At 36.4% G+C, this 19,432-nt stretch overlaps 1 protein-coding gene across 7 annotated transcripts in view; it reads right to left on the bottom strand.

Annotated features, from left to right (window-relative positions):
• The window catches only part of SMAP1 (small ArfGAP 1), a 242,915-nt gene that overhangs the window by 161,726 nt on the left and 61,757 nt on the right, over nucleotides 1-19,432 (bottom strand). For all 7 annotated transcript variants that reach the window (XM_069070730.1, XM_069070732.1, XM_069070734.1 and 4 more), the window contains exon 2: nucleotides 5,501-5,634. In XM_069070730.1, the coding sequence (XP_068926831.1) occupies nucleotides 5,501-5,634 (134 nt within the window). The remainder of the gene's footprint in view (nucleotides 1-5,500; nucleotides 5,635-19,432) is intronic.

The raw sequence follows: 19,432 nt of genomic DNA, 5'->3' as shown, positions 1-19,432 counted from the left end.
CACCCCAGACCTGCTCCAGACTTTCCAGCTGTAAAAAAAAAAATGCCCCATAACCACTTGAACCATTTTTCTGCTCTCTTTTGGGTGCTCTTTTCCCACATAAGAATATAAATTTTTCAAGGGCAAGGATTATTATTCTTTTTGCTTGTATTTACATCTCCAGCACTTAGCAGAGTGCCTGGAACATGATAAGTACAAATGCTTGTTTCCAATATGTAAACTTTTCATTTGGGTATACTATGTTGCGATGACATAGGTTTTTGCGCACTGAATATGGAAACAAAAGAACTAAGTTTGACTTAGTTCCACCACCTACTACCAATACCAGTCTTTAAACAATTTCAGGGCTTCAATAGCCTCATTCGCAAAATTAGGTCAGATTAAATTACCTCTTAGGTTCCCTCCCTCCCAATCTCAGCTTTGCTCTGTTTTTAAACACAAATTTAAATAATTGGGTAAATATTCAGTATAGAAAAAAGCTTTCTAACCCATCTAAAAGTAAATTATGCCCACAAAGTTATGGGTGAAGAGGTTTGTTAAAAAGAAAATAAAACTCCTTTGCAAAAAACATCCAAAATAAAGGGAGGAAAAAAAAACCCAAATTTGTAAATGAATGTATATACAATCCTCAGAAACATTACACCACTAAATACAAAAACATATACATATATGGATGCATGTTTATTGACAACTTATTATGTGTCTAGTTTAATTATGTTTTTTGAAAATAAAATTTTAAAACAAAATTTTCTACGTTGTGCCCAATATGCATTGTTTTGACTTCTCTATACTTGGTAATATGAGAAATGATGAAGACAGCATGTAACATGGAGAGGGAAGCAAATGTTAACAGGTATTTAAGTCTGTCTTAAAGCCTAAGGGCTCTCAGTTACAGATGCATCAAAATAATCATGTGATAAAATGGTCTCCTATATAAGTGATTTATTTAAAACGCCTTTTAAAGAGAACAAATAAAAACTATATTTTCAATTTTTTTTACCTATTTTACCTCAATAACATTGCTTTTTTTTTTTTTTTTTGCTTTTTGGAGGGGGGAGGGCAGGGCAACTGAGGTTAAGTGACTTGCCCAAGGTCACATGGCTAATGTGTCAAGATTCTGAGGCAAGATTTGAACTCAGATCCTCCTGATACCAGGGCCAGTACTCTATTCACTGCGCTACCTAGCCACCCCAATAACATTGCTATATTAACAGTACCCCTCTAGGCTTCTAAATTTATTGCTTCAGAATTCTTCTTACTTTTATCTTCTCTGAAATGTTTAGTTGTTTTTTGATATAAAGTCATATTAACTTATACTAAAATTACACAGCTCACTAGCTGTACTAGTCTGATATCTATAAACCAATAGAAGTATGTGTCTGTATTTGACAAAATTTTAAAAATAAATAACTGAAGACCATAACCCTAGTCCTGCCTATTAGATGAAGTTCAAATTAATCCAATTAATTCAGTTCTGTCATAAACTGGACTTAACTAACTTTCTTTTTCACTATATTTCAACAAGAACCCTCAGATCACAGATCATGGTGATCTTTGTACTGTCCCATACATGAGTCATGCTTATCCTTACCTCCATGCCTTGTCTTTGCTCTTTCCTGACCATCCCTATTATAGCACCACCTGTTCCATAAAATTTCAGGACATGACTAGCTTTCCTTTCTCTCAGTCTCTAATGCACTTGGTCAATACTGCACAATCTATCATTTGATTATATGTTGTCTTATATTAACCTCTCTAGTTGGTTCATTCATGCAAAGTTTGTCTCCACAACTACATTATAAATTCAAGAACTAGAAATGCAGGCATCTTCTAGCTCTTCTGTGTCTCTTACTAGACTTACCATAAATAATTATTACAAATTTATTTTTTGCATGTGTATTTCTTTGAAATAAATACAAAAGCATTTATTACAAATAACTACTTGTTGATTTGGTTAGAGTTTTACAGTGTCATTTCAGCTAGAAAACAATAAATTATTGAAATCACATGCTCATATATCCATGCTAAAGCATGCTTTACAGCATACTAACTGAAACAAAATATGCACACTACTAAATAAAATGGCTGAGACAATCAAGAAGAAGATGGATAGCTAATTAATTGTTAAAGATGTCTTAGCGTAGATTGGATTAGAGACTAGGCCTAATCTCACTAATATATGGACTGTGGAAACTTCCTCTACCAATGCAGGCTAGCATCTGTTCAATTTTGCTATCCACAATACTGAGAGGTTAAGAGACTTAGTCAGGGATACACAGCTAATATTTGTCAGATGTGGGACTTGGGCTCATATCAGCCTGGCTTTTAGACCAGCTCTCTAACTCATTACACGACACTACTGTGCATGCTCCAGTTAAGAGGCTTAGACTAGGTGACCTCTGAAGTTCCTCAAAACTCTCAAAATTCAATGACTTTAATATTAGTTTCTGCATAAGAATTTAGTAATAGTTCCAGTTTCTTTCTGGTTCTTTGAAAGAGATGACAGTATTTCTATCAACTAAGTCATCTAATTTCAAATAATAAAAATAATTCACATGCTTTTACATAATAAAATTCTCATTGCCAAGACAAACTAATTCATTTTCACCTAAGGAGTCACTGCTCAAAAATTTCTAGAGCTCTTCTTTTGAAATTGCCTCCTGAGCCTGTTTCTAAATATCCCGTTAGGGTCACTTTCATCTTTTATAGAGGGAATCTGAATTTTGGAAATAACCAATAAAAGTAATTCAGAACTACTTCTAGTGAGGAAGGTGGGTGATCTAGGTGAGTAACACCATTTTAGGTAACTTGACTATATAATGTCAATAACTTTTACATGTAATTTATGAGAAATGAAGGAGTGACCATAGGGAGGATGATTTTAAAAGATGATATGCCATGGCAGAATCATTGGAATGGGTGCATAATTCTCCCAAGATAGCTACCTTAAAGGCAATGGCTTATTTGGATTTATAAGGTCTGGTATGATTCTCTTTTTTCTTTAAATCTCTTTATATTCATATACTATAGACTGAGAATATGCAACATAAAACACTTTACTAGACAAAGAACTCTAGAAACTGGCTTTCTTTGTATCACAATAGAAATGTTCAATCTTGGGCGGCTAGGTACCAGCGCAGTGAGTAAAGCGCTGGCCCTGGAGTCAGGAGGACCCAAATTCAGTTCTGGCCTCAGACACTTAACACCCACACAAAAAAACTAGCTGTGTAACCTTGGGCAAGTTACTTAACCCCAATTGCCCTCCAAAAAGCAAAAAAAAAAAAAAAGAAAAAAAAGAAATGTTCAATCTTAATAAAACAGCCAACAACAAACTGGAATAGAGCAGTCTCAGAACATTCGGGTTATGGACAACAGACTAAAAGAATTGCTGGAAAGTTATTGTCTATCTGGCATTAAGGGAGGACCTTATAAAATAAGAAGATCATGTGCAGAAGACCTAGCATAGACCAGTCTGTGTAGGAAAAAGTTCATGTTGGAGATAAGGTTGGAAAGGTATATTAAGAAAACAATTTGACTGGTTTTAAATTATAAGCTAAGGAGCTTGGACTTTATATACAATGAAGAAGCAATGCAAAGTTTCTAAGCAGAAAAATCATATGATCAAAGGCTCATCTGATGCTCTGGTGTCCTCAACACCCCACCCTTCCTATGCTATCTTCTTCCATTAAATTGTAAGTTCTTTGAGGACAGGAACTAATTTTCTTTTTCTTATTTGTATCCTCAGAGCTTAACACAGGACCTCTGGTACCTAGTAGGTGCTTGATAAATTTTTATTGAATTGAACTGAATTCTAGGTTGGTAAGTCAACAAGCATTTATTAAGTACCTAATATGTGCCAGGCACTATGATATGCTCTGTGGATACAAGGAAAGGCAAAAAAAAATCTCTCCTCTTAAGGAGCTCACAATCTAATGGCAAATCTGAAATGGACTCAAAGGAAGTAGAAACTAGTATGTCAATTAGAAAACTACTACAAAAAGCTGGAGCATGAGATATTAAACACCAAGATAAGGGTAGTAGCAGTAGGATGGAACCATTACAAAGGAAAAATTGACAGGATTTGATAATTAAAGGATATAACAGAGTGATTGTGAAAATTAGGAAATATTCAGAGAAGTAGACGGACAGTTTGGTGAGATGATGACATGAGTATCTTACAGTTATCTCAAGATCAATGTAATCGATATAAAACAAAATTGAATAAGCCCAGGAGTCAGATAAGGACTCCGAAATGAATCTCAGGGCTAGTGATTTAGACTGAGAAAAACATATACATAGATACAGAAGACATGAAGACATGAGAATGCATTAATTCTCCAAGGTGGAAAAACAAAGTAAAAAATAGAAGGCTAAGGAATGAACTTTGAAGACTAAAGAAGGACAAATAGCAAAAGACACAAGGAAAAACATAAGGAGAAATAATAAATACAGAGAAAGGTCACAGGCCTTGAAAATGAGGAGACTACTAGTGATCTTTAAAAGCTATTTCAATGAAAGAAACAAAATTCAGAGAGTTAAAAAGTTTACAAGAACACAAACCAAATAGAAAGTTATTTTGTCTACCATTCCCCCCAAAATCTTCATGTACCACAGATAAATTCAAGATTAAAATGTGTATAATTTGACCATGCCATTTATATTAATTATCTCAGGTTTAAAATGTCTCTTTTTGTAGTTGTGCCCATGCTAATCAAGTAGAAATAACAACCAACTTATATAGATTCTTAATCTTTCCCCCAACTTTTAAAACAAGCAAGCAGTACTTTCAAGTAATGTGATGCACATAGCAGGTATGCTATAATATAAATCTTTATTGACCTAAAGTATTGCAACTGTTTACATTTTTAAAGACAAAACAAAATGTTTTCTTGCAAAGCATAAAAAGGTGATAATGGAGACAGTACTAAGATTATTAAAATTGGAAATGTTCACCCCAGAGTCAACAAGACTCAAGTCATCCCCCCATCAAGATAGGCTCAAAAATTTTAAGTAGAGTCAGCATTCACCAAACTATAAAAGATAGATATTATCTTTGATGATGAACTTGAATGAGATTTTGATATTTGAGATTGAATGAGATTCCCATTTTGTCTTGTTCTGAAAAAAGGGGGAAGAGGAAAATATCCGATGTAAAAACATCTTTTCTTGACTTTTACAAACAAGATACTCCTAAATTGTTTCTTGTGAGAGAGCTTTCTTACAAAAAGCCAGGGAGTTGAAACAATGGTTTTTGGTTATCACTTTTTTCTAACTTTAGTAAAATGTAATAGAGAAAAATCATCAAAATTCTACCATACATATTTATGTATTCAGATCTTAGGTTAAGAAGAAGTACCTTCAAAAGGACATACATACAACTTTCAGTTATACCTTTTAATGTTAGTTCTCAGGTGCTACATATGTCTCAGGAATATTTTAGACAAATATTTTTATAATTAATGTTTTATAAGCAACATTCGATTTCATAAGCAAATTTTACCTGTATTTGTTCTGGTGTCCACTGATCAAGGTTGACTGACTTGACCCTGGATATATGAACACCAAGATTTCTGTGGATTCCAGCACATCGAATGCAAATAAATACACCAATATTCCAGGAAGCCCATCGTGGACCTAAATCAGAAAAAGGAAAAAAAGAAAGGATTTATTATTTCTGTATTTTTGAAAGTCTAGCTTTCAATATAATTCTAGTACATGTAAATAAAAATTACAAGCATATATTTTAAACATGTTAATGCTCTAAAAAGATTACAAACAGTTCTTTAATCTAAATGATTTTCTAATTTTTCATTTCTGTCAACATTAGCTAAAATTGTCTACCATTTTAAAACAATTCATGGGTGAAACTTTTTCATGCATCTCATTTAAACCAGGAACCTCATGACACTTCCCCTAACAAGATCAAAAATTCTGATTAAATACAGTAATATAGTGCAAAAAGAAATCCCAACAAACGAGATAAATATTTAGAACATTTTTCTATCACAGATCTTAGATCAAATGATTAAACTACTTATTTTCTAAATTCAACAAAGCCTCTTCTTTCATGTGGTTGGTCAACTACAATGCACTGATTTCCTAATATCTGGTAAGTCTTATTCTGGAAACATATTTCCTCTCAACTTTTTGACAACTGGGTCTTAAAATAAGTTCTTGAAGAAAACCATATTGATTTAAAATGTGTTTAATGTGTTACATTTTTCATAGAAGCTGAAACTTTTAAAAGATATTTGGTCAATTTACAGCTTTAAAAAAGGAAAAAAAAATTGGAGGAAAAAATTATTTTATCTTTACTTCCTTAAGGTAAGTATTTGCTGAGGCAACAGTGCTCTTGTTTAATGAATGGTTTAATTAGCGTCATTTTACAATTCCAAAAGACCCATAATGAAAAAGAACTATGGAATTTGAATGCAGATCTAAGCATACTATTTTCTCTATCTTTTTGGGAGGATTTTCTTCTTTTTCATGGTTTTTCCCTTTTGTTCTGATTCTTCTTTTATAACATGACTAATGTGGAAACATGTATAACATGATTGTACATGTATAGCCTTTATCAAATTGCTTGCCATCTTGGGGAGAGAGGAGGGAGACAAAATTTTGAACTCAAAATCTTATAAAAGTGAATGTTGAAAACTGTCTTCACATGTAATTAGAAAAAATGAAATATTATTAAATGGGGGGAAAATTTTAAAGACTATTAATAGGGAACAAGAAGGCTTTGGCAAATAATACTAAGAAATGGACTCCATATCTTTAAAAAAAAAAGTCATTTTTAAACTATCTAACCTAACACTTCACCGTTTACTACCCCAGCTAAGTTCTGAAAAACCCATCTAGGTAAGTGAAATAAAATTGTTTACAAATACTACAGTTCTGTCCTAATAAGAAAAACTGACATTTTAAATTTTTATTTGAAGCGTAATACCTCTCATTGTTAATACAGCTTTTTGAGAGAAGATTTATCTCAAACAAAATAGCTCCTTAACTGCAGAGGACAAAAGTTTCATTTATCTGGAAAAAATACAAGTTACAAAATAGAAAAAGGCCTAGACTCAGAATCAGGGGACTGAATTCTACTATCAGTTGCATGATATTAAACAAATCACTTAACCTAGCCAGATTTAAAATTCCTCATTGATAATAAATTGAATTCTGGGCTAGAATTCAAAGAAGCATTTCTACTCTGTGAGCCAAGATTCTAAGAAATAATCTCTATACTTGAGTTAAAGATAGAGCTTTGTTCATCAAGAGACAAATGGATAATATTTACAATCCTACTAGTGGCTGCTACTCCCTAAAGGTCTACCTAAGCTACTATAGTCACTAACTATGGATGTACTCCCAAATTTCTGTTCTGTTCTCTGTCACTCTCTCTTATCATTTCCCATGGGTTCAATTACCATTTCTATGGTAATGACTACCAGATCTCCAAATCCAGGCCAGGCCTCTCCTGAGCTAGGTCTCACATCACCAACTATTTATTGTACAGTTCAAAATAGGATGTTTCACTGTCAGCTCAGACTCAGCAGTTTCAAAGAGAAACTTCCCTATTTCTAGTAAAAGCATCACCATTCTTCTAGTCATCCAAGTTCACTACCTCAGAGTATCCAATTACACACTCTCCTTCACCACACATACTTAATCAGTTAATGTCTTCTCTCGTCTGTCTCAAAAACTTCTCTTATATCCATTTCTCTCTCTTTACTAACAGAGAAATGCTTAAATTATATTAGCAATAAAGTAGTGAATCACGCAGCCCCGAGAGGTTACATACAGTTCATTCTTGATTACCTATTCAGAATTATCCCTGGCAAATTTTAAAGCCCAATCTGGATTTTGACTGTCATATAGCATATTTCTGAGCCAATTACCCCTCAAATCAGTAGGTATGTGCTTTAAAGAGGGAAAATCAATTTAAACAATCTAAGTAAAATATAATTAGGAAGTAAAATAGCTGTAAGGAAAAAATAAGCACCTCACAGTACATGTCAACAACATTAGTATTTGAGATGTTTTGTATGATACTTTGAAATGATGATCAAGAGTTAATTAGACAAATAATATACACATGTTTGGGGCCACAAAAAGCTTATTTGAATATTATCTTCATAGGTAAATGGAAAATCAGAAAGAGCAAGCAAAGTTTAGCATCTCATGAAGATTAATCTAGTACTAATATGGATGATGGAGTGAAAGGAAGGCACTATTTGAAGTTGTTTTTTGTCCTTCATTCTTGAAGAGGATCATAACATTAAGAAGGTGATGTCACAACTTGCAAGTGAACTGAACTTGGGAGGCAGGGCTATGCAGATGGCCCCAGATACAGTAGGAGACCTTGGCCTTTTTAAGTTAAAGTCTTTCCCAAGTCTGTTTGTCTAAGCCAAGGCTCATTCAGTGATTAGGGCTAAGTAAGAGATGAGGCAAAGAATGGCCTCTTTTACCTAGTTCCAAAAAAAAAAAAGAATCAATCTGGGAGGGGTGAAAATCCTCAGGGTTTCTGGTCAAAACAGAAGCAATTACTATTCACACTCACTTTAGGCCATCAGAACCCAAACAATGACCAAGTAGGGCTTGGGCTGGGCTCTTGCTGGTCAATCAATGAGAGCCAGAGTGATTTGGGTTTAAGGCATGGTCCATAAAAAGGACATCTAGCTGATAAATCCCAAGATATCTTGTGAGGTTTCAGAGACCAAAATGTATACTCCTTTGGGCATAGCACCCACAGATAAGGTCATGCCCTGCCTCCCTTAAATCCAATTCACTTGCAAGTCATGATATCACCTTCCTCGTGTCATGATCATCTTCAAGAATAAAGGGCAAAGAGCAATCTGTCAGTAGTAGGAGATGTCCCACTGGGCACCCAACTGGCTCGTACCAGCTGGGCAAGACTACTCCCTCCATCTTTCCCTCCCTCCTTTTCTTCTTCTCTCCTCCCTCATTTCCCTCTTGTCTACATGCAGCAATTCAAATAGGAGCTACTATGAGCCAACACTAGAAATAGTGGGAAAGCATATTTGAAGTAAGATAAACGTAAAAGATTTCCGTAAGGGGCATAGGATGAACTTCTACACTGGGGCAAGAGAAGACTTCTGCAATTCTATTTAATGTTTAGATTTTATGATGTTCATACCAAAGCCTGTAATCTCACTGACTGGATCACTGTCTTGTCGTGGAGGAGGGGCTTACATAGATCAATGAAACTCTTAAGTTAGGCCTCCTTAGGATTATCACAGTGAAGAGTTCTGACAAAAGGCGATCCACTGGAAAAGGGAATGGCAAACCACTCCACTATCTTTGCTTAGAAACCACATGGGTAGTACTAAAATGATAAAAGACATGACACTGGAAGATGAGCTCATCAGGTCAGAAGGTATCCAACACATTATTGGGAAAGTTCAGCTGTAGATGTGTCTGATGACAAAAGTAAAGTCCAATGATATAAAGATCAATATTAAATAGGAACCTAGAATGTAATATCTATGAACGAAGGTAACATGAGTGTGGTCAAACAGGAGATCAAACAACAACACCTTGGATATCAGTGAACTTAAATGGATGGGAATGGGTAAATTTAACATGTACGATAATTACACAGACTATTGCAGGTAAAAATCCCTTAGAAGAAACTAGTAGCCCTAGTAAATCAATAAAAGTGTGAGGAAAGCACACTGCCAAAAATGACAGAGTATCTGTTCAAATCCCAGGTAAACCATTCCAACATAACAATAATACAAGTCCATTCTCCAACCACTACTGCCAAAGAAACCAAAATTGATCAGTTCTTTGAAAACCCAAAACATCTTCTAAAAATAACAACAAAAACGATGCCCCATTCATCATAAGGGAATGGAATGCTAAAGGAGGAAATCAAAAGATAACTGGAGTAACAGGCAAGTTTGGCCTTTTAGTATAAAATAAAGCAGGGCAGGGACTAAGAGTTTTGTCAAGATAATTTGTTGGTCGTAGCAAACACTCTTTTACAACAACCCTAAAGACAACTCTGCACATGGTCATCACCATACAGTCAATATCAAAATGAGACTGATTAGAAATTACACAGAAAAAGATTGAAAAACTCTATACAGCTAGTTAAAAACAAGATGTAGAACTGACTGTGGTTCATATCATGAGTTTCTTATTGCAAAATCCATACTTAAATTGAAGAAAGTAGAGAAAACCATTAGAACATATAGGTATGGCTTAAATAACATCCCTCATGGGGGGCGGGGTCAAGATGGCAGAGTAGAAACACGACCTCCCCGCAGCTCTGGCTTCCACCGTGCCCAAACCATGTAAAAAGGGGACTCTAAACAAACTTTGGAGCTGCAGAACCCACAAAATGACACAGAGAAGCTAACCTCCTGCTGAAGACAGCCCCTCAAGCCAGCAGGAATTGGCCAGCACAGTGCTCTGGGAGCTGAGCCCAGCCCCACCCTGAGGCTTCAGCCCCAGGGCAGGCCTGACCAGCCACTGGCCAGAGGGACTCCAGATCAGCAGCAGCTGTGGCCATTTCCAGAATTATCAACACATAGATGCAAAGGACAAAGTGAGAGGTCAGTGCAGTCTGGACTTTGGGACCCAGTAAGTGGGAATGCGTGGCTTTTGCCCCTGGGGTGAGAAGCCCCTGATATACCGGCACAGCCAGCCAGTGCCAAGGGGCAGCTTCAGCTCCTGGCCTGCAGAGTGTAGAGGGAGCAAGTACCAGTCTGAGGGGTAATCACTCTTGCTTTGACCTGCTTGCATCTGGATTGTAGTCTAGGGTGGAGGTCCTAGGGTGTGTGTCCAGCTTGCCAGAGCATGTGGAGACCTCAGAGAGGGCACCCATCTAATACCCCCGGCAGCTGAGAAAACCCCAGCATTTGCGACCAAAGCTCCCCTGTCTGGTGGCAGAGTCCTACTGTGGCAAAAAGCCCAAAAGTCAAGTGACTGAGGTGCAACATGACCAGGCAAAGGAAACAAAGCAGACAGAAGATTCCAACATTAGACTCCTATTTGGGGGACAAAAAGGAGCAAAGCATGGAACAGGAGGAAGACAGTGAAGTCAGAACTCCTGCACCAAAAGCTTCTAAGGAAAATACTAGCTGTTTACAGGCCATAGAGGACCTTAAGAAGCAGATAAGAGAAGTGGAAGAAAAACTGGGAAGAGAAATGACAACAATGCAAGAAAATGACGAAATGAGAGTCAACAGCCTGACTGAGGAAAATAACACCTTGAAAAATAGACTAACTCAAATGGCAAAAAGAGGCTCAAAAAGGCAATGAGGAGAAGAATGCCTTAAAAAGACGAATTTGCCAGATGGAAAAAGAATCTCAAAAGCTCACTGAGGAGAATCATTGTTTCAGAATTAGACTGGAGCAAATGGAAGCTAATGACTTTATGAGAAATCAAGATGCTGTTAAACAGATCCAAACAAATGAAAGAATAGAAGGCAATGTGAAATATCTCATGGGAAAAACCACTGACCTGGAAAATAGATCCAGGAGAGAGAATTTAAAAATTATTGCACTACCTGAAAGCCATGATCAAAGTAAGAACCTAGAAATCATCCTCCAGGAAGTTCTCAAAGAAAACTGCCCTGATATTTTAGAACCAGAGGGCAAAATAGAGGTTGAGAGAATCCACCGATCACCTCCTGAAAAAGATCCCAAAAAGAAAACTCCTAGGAATATTACAGCCAGGTTCCGGAATTCCCAGATCAAGGAGAGAATATTACAAGCAGCCAGGAAGAAACAATTTGAATATTGTGGAAACGCAATCAGGATAACTCAGGATCTGGCAGCTTCTCACTGAGGGATCAAAGGGCTTGGAATATGTTATTCTGGAAGTCAAAGGAGCTGGGATTAAAACCAAGAGTCACCTACCCAGCAAAACTGAGTATCATGTTTCAGAGGAAAATATGGTCATTCAGTGGAGTAGAGGACTTTCAAGCATTCTTGTTGAAAAAACCAGAGTTGAATAGAAAATTTGACATTCAGATACAAGAAGCAAGAGAAGCATGAGAAGGTAAACAGGCAAAAGAAATCATAAGGAACTTATCAAAGTTGAACTATTAACATTCCTACATGGAAAAACAATAATTGTAACTGATGAAACTTTTCTCAGTAGTTGAAGGGATTAGAAATATCTATGTCTATATATGAGGGTATATGGGCATATGAATACATATGTGAATGTGTGTATATATGTTTACAGGCATACATAGATAGAGGGCACAGAACCAATTTAACAGGAAGGGATGATACTTAAAAGGTGAAATTAAGAGGTGAGAGAGGAATATAATGAGAGGAAATGGGGAGAGACAGAATGGGGTAAACTATCTCACATAGAAGAGGCAAGGGAAAATGGTTACAATAGAGGGGAAGAATAGGAAGGCAAAAGGGAATGGGTCAACTTTATTCCCATTGAATTTGGCTTGGGGAGGGAATGAAATTCACACTAAATAGGGTATCTCACCCTCCAGGAGAGTAGCGAGGGAAGGGGATGAGGGGGGATGATGGAAGGAAGGGCAGGCTGGGGGGCAGGGAAGTTGGAAGCACCCACTTTTGATAAGGGATGGGATCAAAGTAGAGAATAGAACAAGTGGGAGGTGGGATAGGAGGGAGGGAAATATAGTCAAGTCTTTTACAATATATCTACTATGTTAAATGTTTTGCATTAGGCACACATGTACAACCTATACTGAACTGCTTATCTTCCCAGTAAGGGTGGGTGTCAAGGGAGGAAGGGAATAAATCCGGAATTTAAAGTTTTAAAATCAAATATTCAAATATATACTATTATTAATACTAAAAAAATTTTTTTTAAATTAAAAAAAAAGAAATGCTTGCCAAAAAAAAAATAATAATAACATCCCTCATGAAGATGAAGTGGAAGTAATGAATAGAATTATATCTGGTAGATAAAAGTGCCTGAAGAATTATGGACAGAAGTTTGTTATACTACGTAAGAGGCAGCAACAAAAATGTCCCAAAGTAAAAGAGCAAGAAAGCACAATGGTTGTCTGATTAAGCTTTACAAATAGTTAAGGAAAGAAGGAAAGCATCCATCTCAGGAAGGGAGGCAGAGAATTTAAAACTTTAAATTATTTTTTTAAATGAATGTTAAAATTTGTTTTTACATGCAATTGGGAAAAAAAATATTATCAAAAAAAAGGAAAGAGGGAAAGATACACCCAACTGAATGCAGAATTCCAGAGAAAGGCAAAAAAAGATAAGGTTTTCTTAAATGAGCAATGCAAAGAATTAGAAGAAAACAATAAAATGGGAAAGACATAAAGATCTCAAGAAAATTAGAGATAGAACATTTTGTGTAAAAATGGGCATGATATAAGACCAAAATGGTAGGGACTTAAGAGTAATTAAGTAATTAAGAAGAGTCAGTAAAATTACAGAGAAGAACTATACAAGAAAGATCTTAACATCACCAATAATTACAATGGTGTGGTTACTGATCTAGAACCAAATATCCTGGAGAATGAAGTGGATCTTGGGAAGCAATATTAACAATAAGGCTAGTGGAGATGAGGGAATTCCAGCTAAGTCATTGAAAATCCTAAAAGATGATGCTGTTAAAGTGCTGCACTCAATATGCCATCAAATTTGAAAAGCTTGACCAGCAGCCATTGGATTAGAAAAGATCAGTGTATATCCCAATCCTAAAGAAGGATAATGCTAAAGAATGTTCAAATTACCAAACAACTGCACTCATTTCACAACACACCAGCAAGTTTATGCTTAAGATTGTGCGAGCTAGGCTTCAGCAAGATGGGAACAGAGGGATACCAGAAGTGCAGGCTGGTTTTCAAAGAGTCAGAGGAACAAGAAACTAAATTGCCAACATTCACTGGACTATGAAGAAAGCAGGGTAGTTCCAGAAAAACTTCTGCTTCTGCATCCTTGACTACACAAAAGCCTTTGACTATGCACATCACAACAAAATGCAACAAATCCTTAAAGAGATGGAAGAACCAGATAGTCTTGTCTCTTGAAGAACTTGTATTCAGGTCAAGCAGCAACAGTCAGAAGCAAACATGGAACAATTTGAACAACTTACTGGCTTAAAATTGGGAAAGAAGTATGACAAGGCTATATACTATCACTTTATTTATTTAACTTATATGTAGAGTATATCATGTGAAATGCCTGGATAGGAGAAATAAATAATCTCAGATACGCAGACAGTAACACTGATGGCAGAAAGTGAAGAAGAATTACGAAGTCTCTTGATGATGGTGAAAGAAGAGAGTGTAAAAGTTGGCTTGAAGCTTAACATTAAAAAAACTAGGATTATGGCAACTGGTCCCATCAATTTCTGGCAAATAGAGAGAGAAGAAATGGAAGCAGTGTTAGATTTTATATTCTTGGGCTCAAAAATCACTGCAGATGGCAATTATAGCCATGAAATTAAAAAAAAAAAACACTCAGAAAGTTATGGCAAATGCGGACAGCATACTAAAAAGCAGAGACATCATCTTGCTGAAAAAGATCTGCAGAATCAGTTATGATTTTCTAGTAGTAATGTACAGCTGTGAGAGTTGGACTATGAGGGAAACTGCACTACAGAATCAACACTTTTGAATTGTGGTGCTAAAGAAGACTTTTGAGAATCCCTTGGACAACAAGAAGATCAAAAGCAGCTAATACTTAAAGAAACTGATTCAAACTATTTCACTGGATGGATAAATACTAAAGTTGAAACTTAAATACTTTGGTCACATAATGAGAAGACAAGACTTACTGGAAAAGACCCTCATGTTGGGAAAAATTGAAGGTAAAAGGAGAGGAGAATGAGATGGACAGAAAGTGTCATGGAAACAATGAACATGAGCTCAGGCAGGAGACAGTAGAGGACTGAAGGGCTGATCCTCCAGTTGCTAGTTCATTCCCTATTCCAAATTACTCTGTATGTATTTTCTATTTACTAATCTGTGTACATATTGTTTACCCCAAATATAAAGTAAGCTTCCTGAAGCCAGCAACTACTTTGTTTTCATTTTTGTATCATCACTGTTGTGCAAAATGCCTGGTGCTTACCGATTGAGTATGAGTTACAAAGAATCAGAAAGCTATCTACCTGTCATGTCAGCATCCTGAATTATACATCTGACGTGATCTGAAGCCAAAAGTTCCTGAACATGTGGCTCTACACCAGGGCTAACTTCAAAAAGAAAAGAATTAAAGAAACACTAAATATCTTAATCAAATTTGGGCACTTTGAATAACTCTAGGAAAACTCTCTATAATTACTGTTTTGGACTAGAAATGTGCATAAATTTATGTTGAACCCCTTTTAATTTTTCTTTCAGATTGTCACATAACCTCTCCAGACCTTTCGTAAGAAATAGCTCTATTGGGGCAGCGAGGTAGCACAGTGAATAAAGCACTGACCCTGGAGTCAGGAGGACCTGAGTTCAAATCCAGCCTCAGACACTTAACATAAAAAACTAGCCATGTGACAACTGCCTTCCCAAGAAGAAAAAAAAAAAAAAGAAATAGCTCTATTTAGAAAAGCAACACTAAGGAAAAAGAAGAAAAAAGAAGATGGAAATTTAAGTACAGGTATAGGAGCCAAAGAGACACAAGGGCATAATTACTTTAACTTCCAAAAAAAGTTCCCATTTCTTCAGCAAAATAATGGACAGATTATCTTGTTTAAAACCGTTTTAAAGTGAAATGTCCTACTCATAACAGAGAGAGATAATCAGTGAAAGATGAGTAAAGCAAACTCAGTGATATTTTAAAGTGACTACTGTATGTTTCAGTATGACCTACTTTGTCACTGAATAATTTTCTCTCAAATTCATGCTTTTCTGTATAGTGACGAAAGGATGACATGTGGAGACATCACTAAGTACCAAAGTTTCCTTCACAGCTTTACAAAACTTCAATAAATTCATCACAATACTGATTAATAAAAGAGTGCTAACATGCTGTTTTCCATGTTTCAAAATGCTTCATCAATTATGTCCTAGAGGTTAGACGATGAAGCATCACTAGAACCTGAACTTTTTTGATCATTCAAAATGCTCATAGCATATCTCCTAGATCTAATAAAAGCCTTTATATAAACCATAAAGGACAAAAGATTGCCCTTTGAAAATGAAAAAGTAATTAATTTCATGTTCTGACTTTGTCTAATATACAGCACCTATTAACAAGGTGAATATACATAGTGAAAAAAATGTGTTATTGTTATATGATAAGACAAAGCAATATCAACCTTATTGCAGCCTTATCTTTCTTCCGTACATTAAAAATCACTCAGCATGAAGAGAACTGTTTCAGGAATCAACAGCAATAATGTAAGAAAATTCTTTGCAAAACCTTTGCAAAAAAAATTAGTTCTAGGGTATCAATTAACTAAATAGGTCGTTAAAATCTTCAAAATTAAAAAATTATATTTTCATTCCAAGATTTAAACAATGAGTTCTTCAGTGTCCCTACTAAAACCGGAGTCTCTGGTAGGCATATTTTTAAGTATGTACAGTAAATACAACCTTAATGAAATGTTTCTACTGAATTACTTTAACAGGTGGTACTTTTTATTTCATTGATGTGAAAAAAAAACCCAACATGGGTACCTACTGCAGATGTAGAAGTATGGATTACAAGGAAAATCTCTTTCAACTAAAAGTCTATACCACTACTTATGTCAAACCTTCACTCCAACTGTAGAATATACTCAAGAACTCTAACCAGCAAAAGACAGAAACAAATTATCTATTTTAAAACACCCAATTACTAACAAATCAGGAGATTATACTTGTGCTAACATTCCTCCTCTCACCCTAAAGATATAACAGACAATTAACTATCAACAAAATGATATTCATTGACAAGAAAAGAGATCCACCACACTTGTGTTTACCTTTTTATCTAGGAGAACAGAACACAAAGTGGGTTTTTAACATCCTTTTCTTGGGCAAAAAGGCCCCATGGGGATGATTAGATGTTTTAAAAGTAAATTGGTAATAAAAATATGAAGATGGGTACAGTTTGCTTCAATTTGATGAACACTGGACTATTTGTTTATTAGATGATAGAGATGGATGGATGGATGGATGGATGGATGGATGGATGGAGAGACAGACAGACAGACAGACAGACCAACATTTTTACAATCTCAACAAATCACAATCCATCAATGCAGTCAAACCAGAACAGTGATAAACACCTCTGGCTAGCGTGTATGTGTCTCTGCTTTATGATTTACTTTATAGTAACAATCAAAGAATCAAATAAGTCTCTCTCCATAGGTAGTATTTCAAGGAATTTTGAATGATAGTGACTGACATTTGTATTTACTGATGACTAGCTCCAGAAGTCTTCAATTCAACTGCATTATACTCTGGACAAATGGCATTTTTCATCAATTTAGTTTTTCACAAATATTGAATTTTAGAGTTCAAAGGGACCGCTGTGGAACTTCAGCACAAATAATACACAAAAAGAAATGCCCACTACAATACCCCTCCATGGACTTTATCTTAACACCTTATTTGAAAAAAAGCCTTTATGGGAACATTTTCAAGGTAGAAGGGCTCATGCTACACATGGAAAAGACATAAGACTCCATGTATAACAAGCGTTATGCCACACTCACATGAATCAATTCCTATACAGGTATGAAATGCAGGATATGAAGATATACCAACTCTCAGATGCTCTCACAGACAAACGCACGACACTCCCAGCCTTCAACTGGCTACTTGATCTGTTACTTTATTTAACTCTCTCATACCACATTCAAAGACAATTTGGTTGGTATGAACCGAATTTCCGTATCAATTCCCACAAATATAAAAACTCTCAATAAGTTCTAAGCCTTATCCCCAGTTCATTTTTAAAAAGAGAGAAAAGCTACTTTCCCCACAAACTTCACTTCTGTCTTGAACTCTATCAACACAGTATCAAACATCCATGTTATTTTGTGATTTATTAATAGTAACTAATTATATGAATATATAAATGTAATGCTTCAACAATGTATCAGCTATATGAAAGGTCTCCTCTAACAATGATAAATGATGACCCCCTCCAATAAAACAAAACCATAGTCTAACAATTCATTTCTCTCAGAAATTCTCAGGACATATCCACAGAGCGCTATGAAAATATCTTTTCAGTCTCTCAACTTTCTCAGCTTCAATCCAAGTCTTGTCCCTAAATCCCCACAGTAAAGACTTTCTCTTCATCTTTTCCTACTGCTTTTTCCATAGAAGACATTTAAGAGTCAGTCCCTAAGATTCTGTTCCTTTTCTCAAAGATATGTATTCCCAAGTATGTGTGCAGAGAGGTTATTTAAACTAATCTTACATCTACCAAATAAGTGCTTTAAAAAAAAAACAAAAAGCAAGAAGTATAATGGGATTTTTAATTCTTTTAACGTTTCAGTCAACTGAATTACTATAAAAATGTAATGTATTGTTATTTTCAAAGCCTTGACTGTTCCCTTCTCAAACCTCCATCAACAATGCCCTAGACACGTGTCTGTGAATAGATTATTCTCAAAGATGTTTATAGAGACAGGAAAAGTGACTGTTAATACTCTTTGAGTCTCTTATTTTGGGTAATCAAGTTGTTGTTGTTGTTTCTCCCAAGCCTCTCCTATCCTCTATTCCTTCACATACTTTGAAAATTCATCCTTCAGGGAGCCCAAATGGCGGAGTAGGAGCAGGACCTCCCCCAGGCTCCGGCTTCCACCTTCACCAAACCATGTAAAAAGGGGACTCTAAACAAACTTTGGAGCTGCAGAACCCACAAAATGACACAGAGAAGCTAACCTCCCGCTGAGGACAGCCAGGCAGGCTGGCAGGAATCAGCCAGCGCAGGGCTCTGGGAGCCAAGCCCAGCCCCATGACTTTAGCCCCAGGGCAGACCTGACCAGCCACTGGCCAGAGGGACTCCAGATCAGCAGCAGCTGTGGCCATTTCCAGATTTATCAACACACAGACGCAAAGGACAAAGTGAGAGGTCAGTGCAGTCTGGCCTATGGGACCCAGTAAGTGGGAATGCATGGCTTTTGCCCCTGGGGTGAGAAGCCCCTGATACACCCGTACAGCCAGCCAGCACCAAGTGGCAGCTTCAGCTCCTGACCTGCAGAGTGTAGGGGGACCAACCACCAGTTTGAGGGGTAATCACTCTTGCTTTGACCTGCTTGGATCTGGATTGCAGTCTAAGATGGAGGTCCTCGGATGTGTGTCCAGCTTGCCAGAGCATGTGGAGGCCTCAGAGAGGGCACTCATCTAATACCCCCAGCAGCTGAGAAAACCCCAGCGTTTGGGAAGAAACCTCCCCTGTCTAGTGGCAGAGTCCTACTGTGGCAAAAAGCCCAAAAGTCAAGTGACTGAGGTGCAACATGACCAGGCAAAGGAAACAAAGCAGACAGAAGATTCCAACATTAGACTCCTAT

The sequence above is a fragment of the Petaurus breviceps genome, unplaced genomic scaffold (genome assembly GCF_028583685.1).
Source record: "Petaurus breviceps papuanus isolate PSGF00001 unplaced genomic scaffold, PetGlider_PUasm1.0 90822, whole genome shotgun sequence".
Taxonomy (NCBI): domain Eukaryota; kingdom Metazoa; phylum Chordata; class Mammalia; order Diprotodontia; family Petauridae; genus Petaurus; species Petaurus breviceps.
Note: the sequence above shows the minus strand (reverse complement) of the source record. Positions and strands in the feature narration are given on the sequence as shown.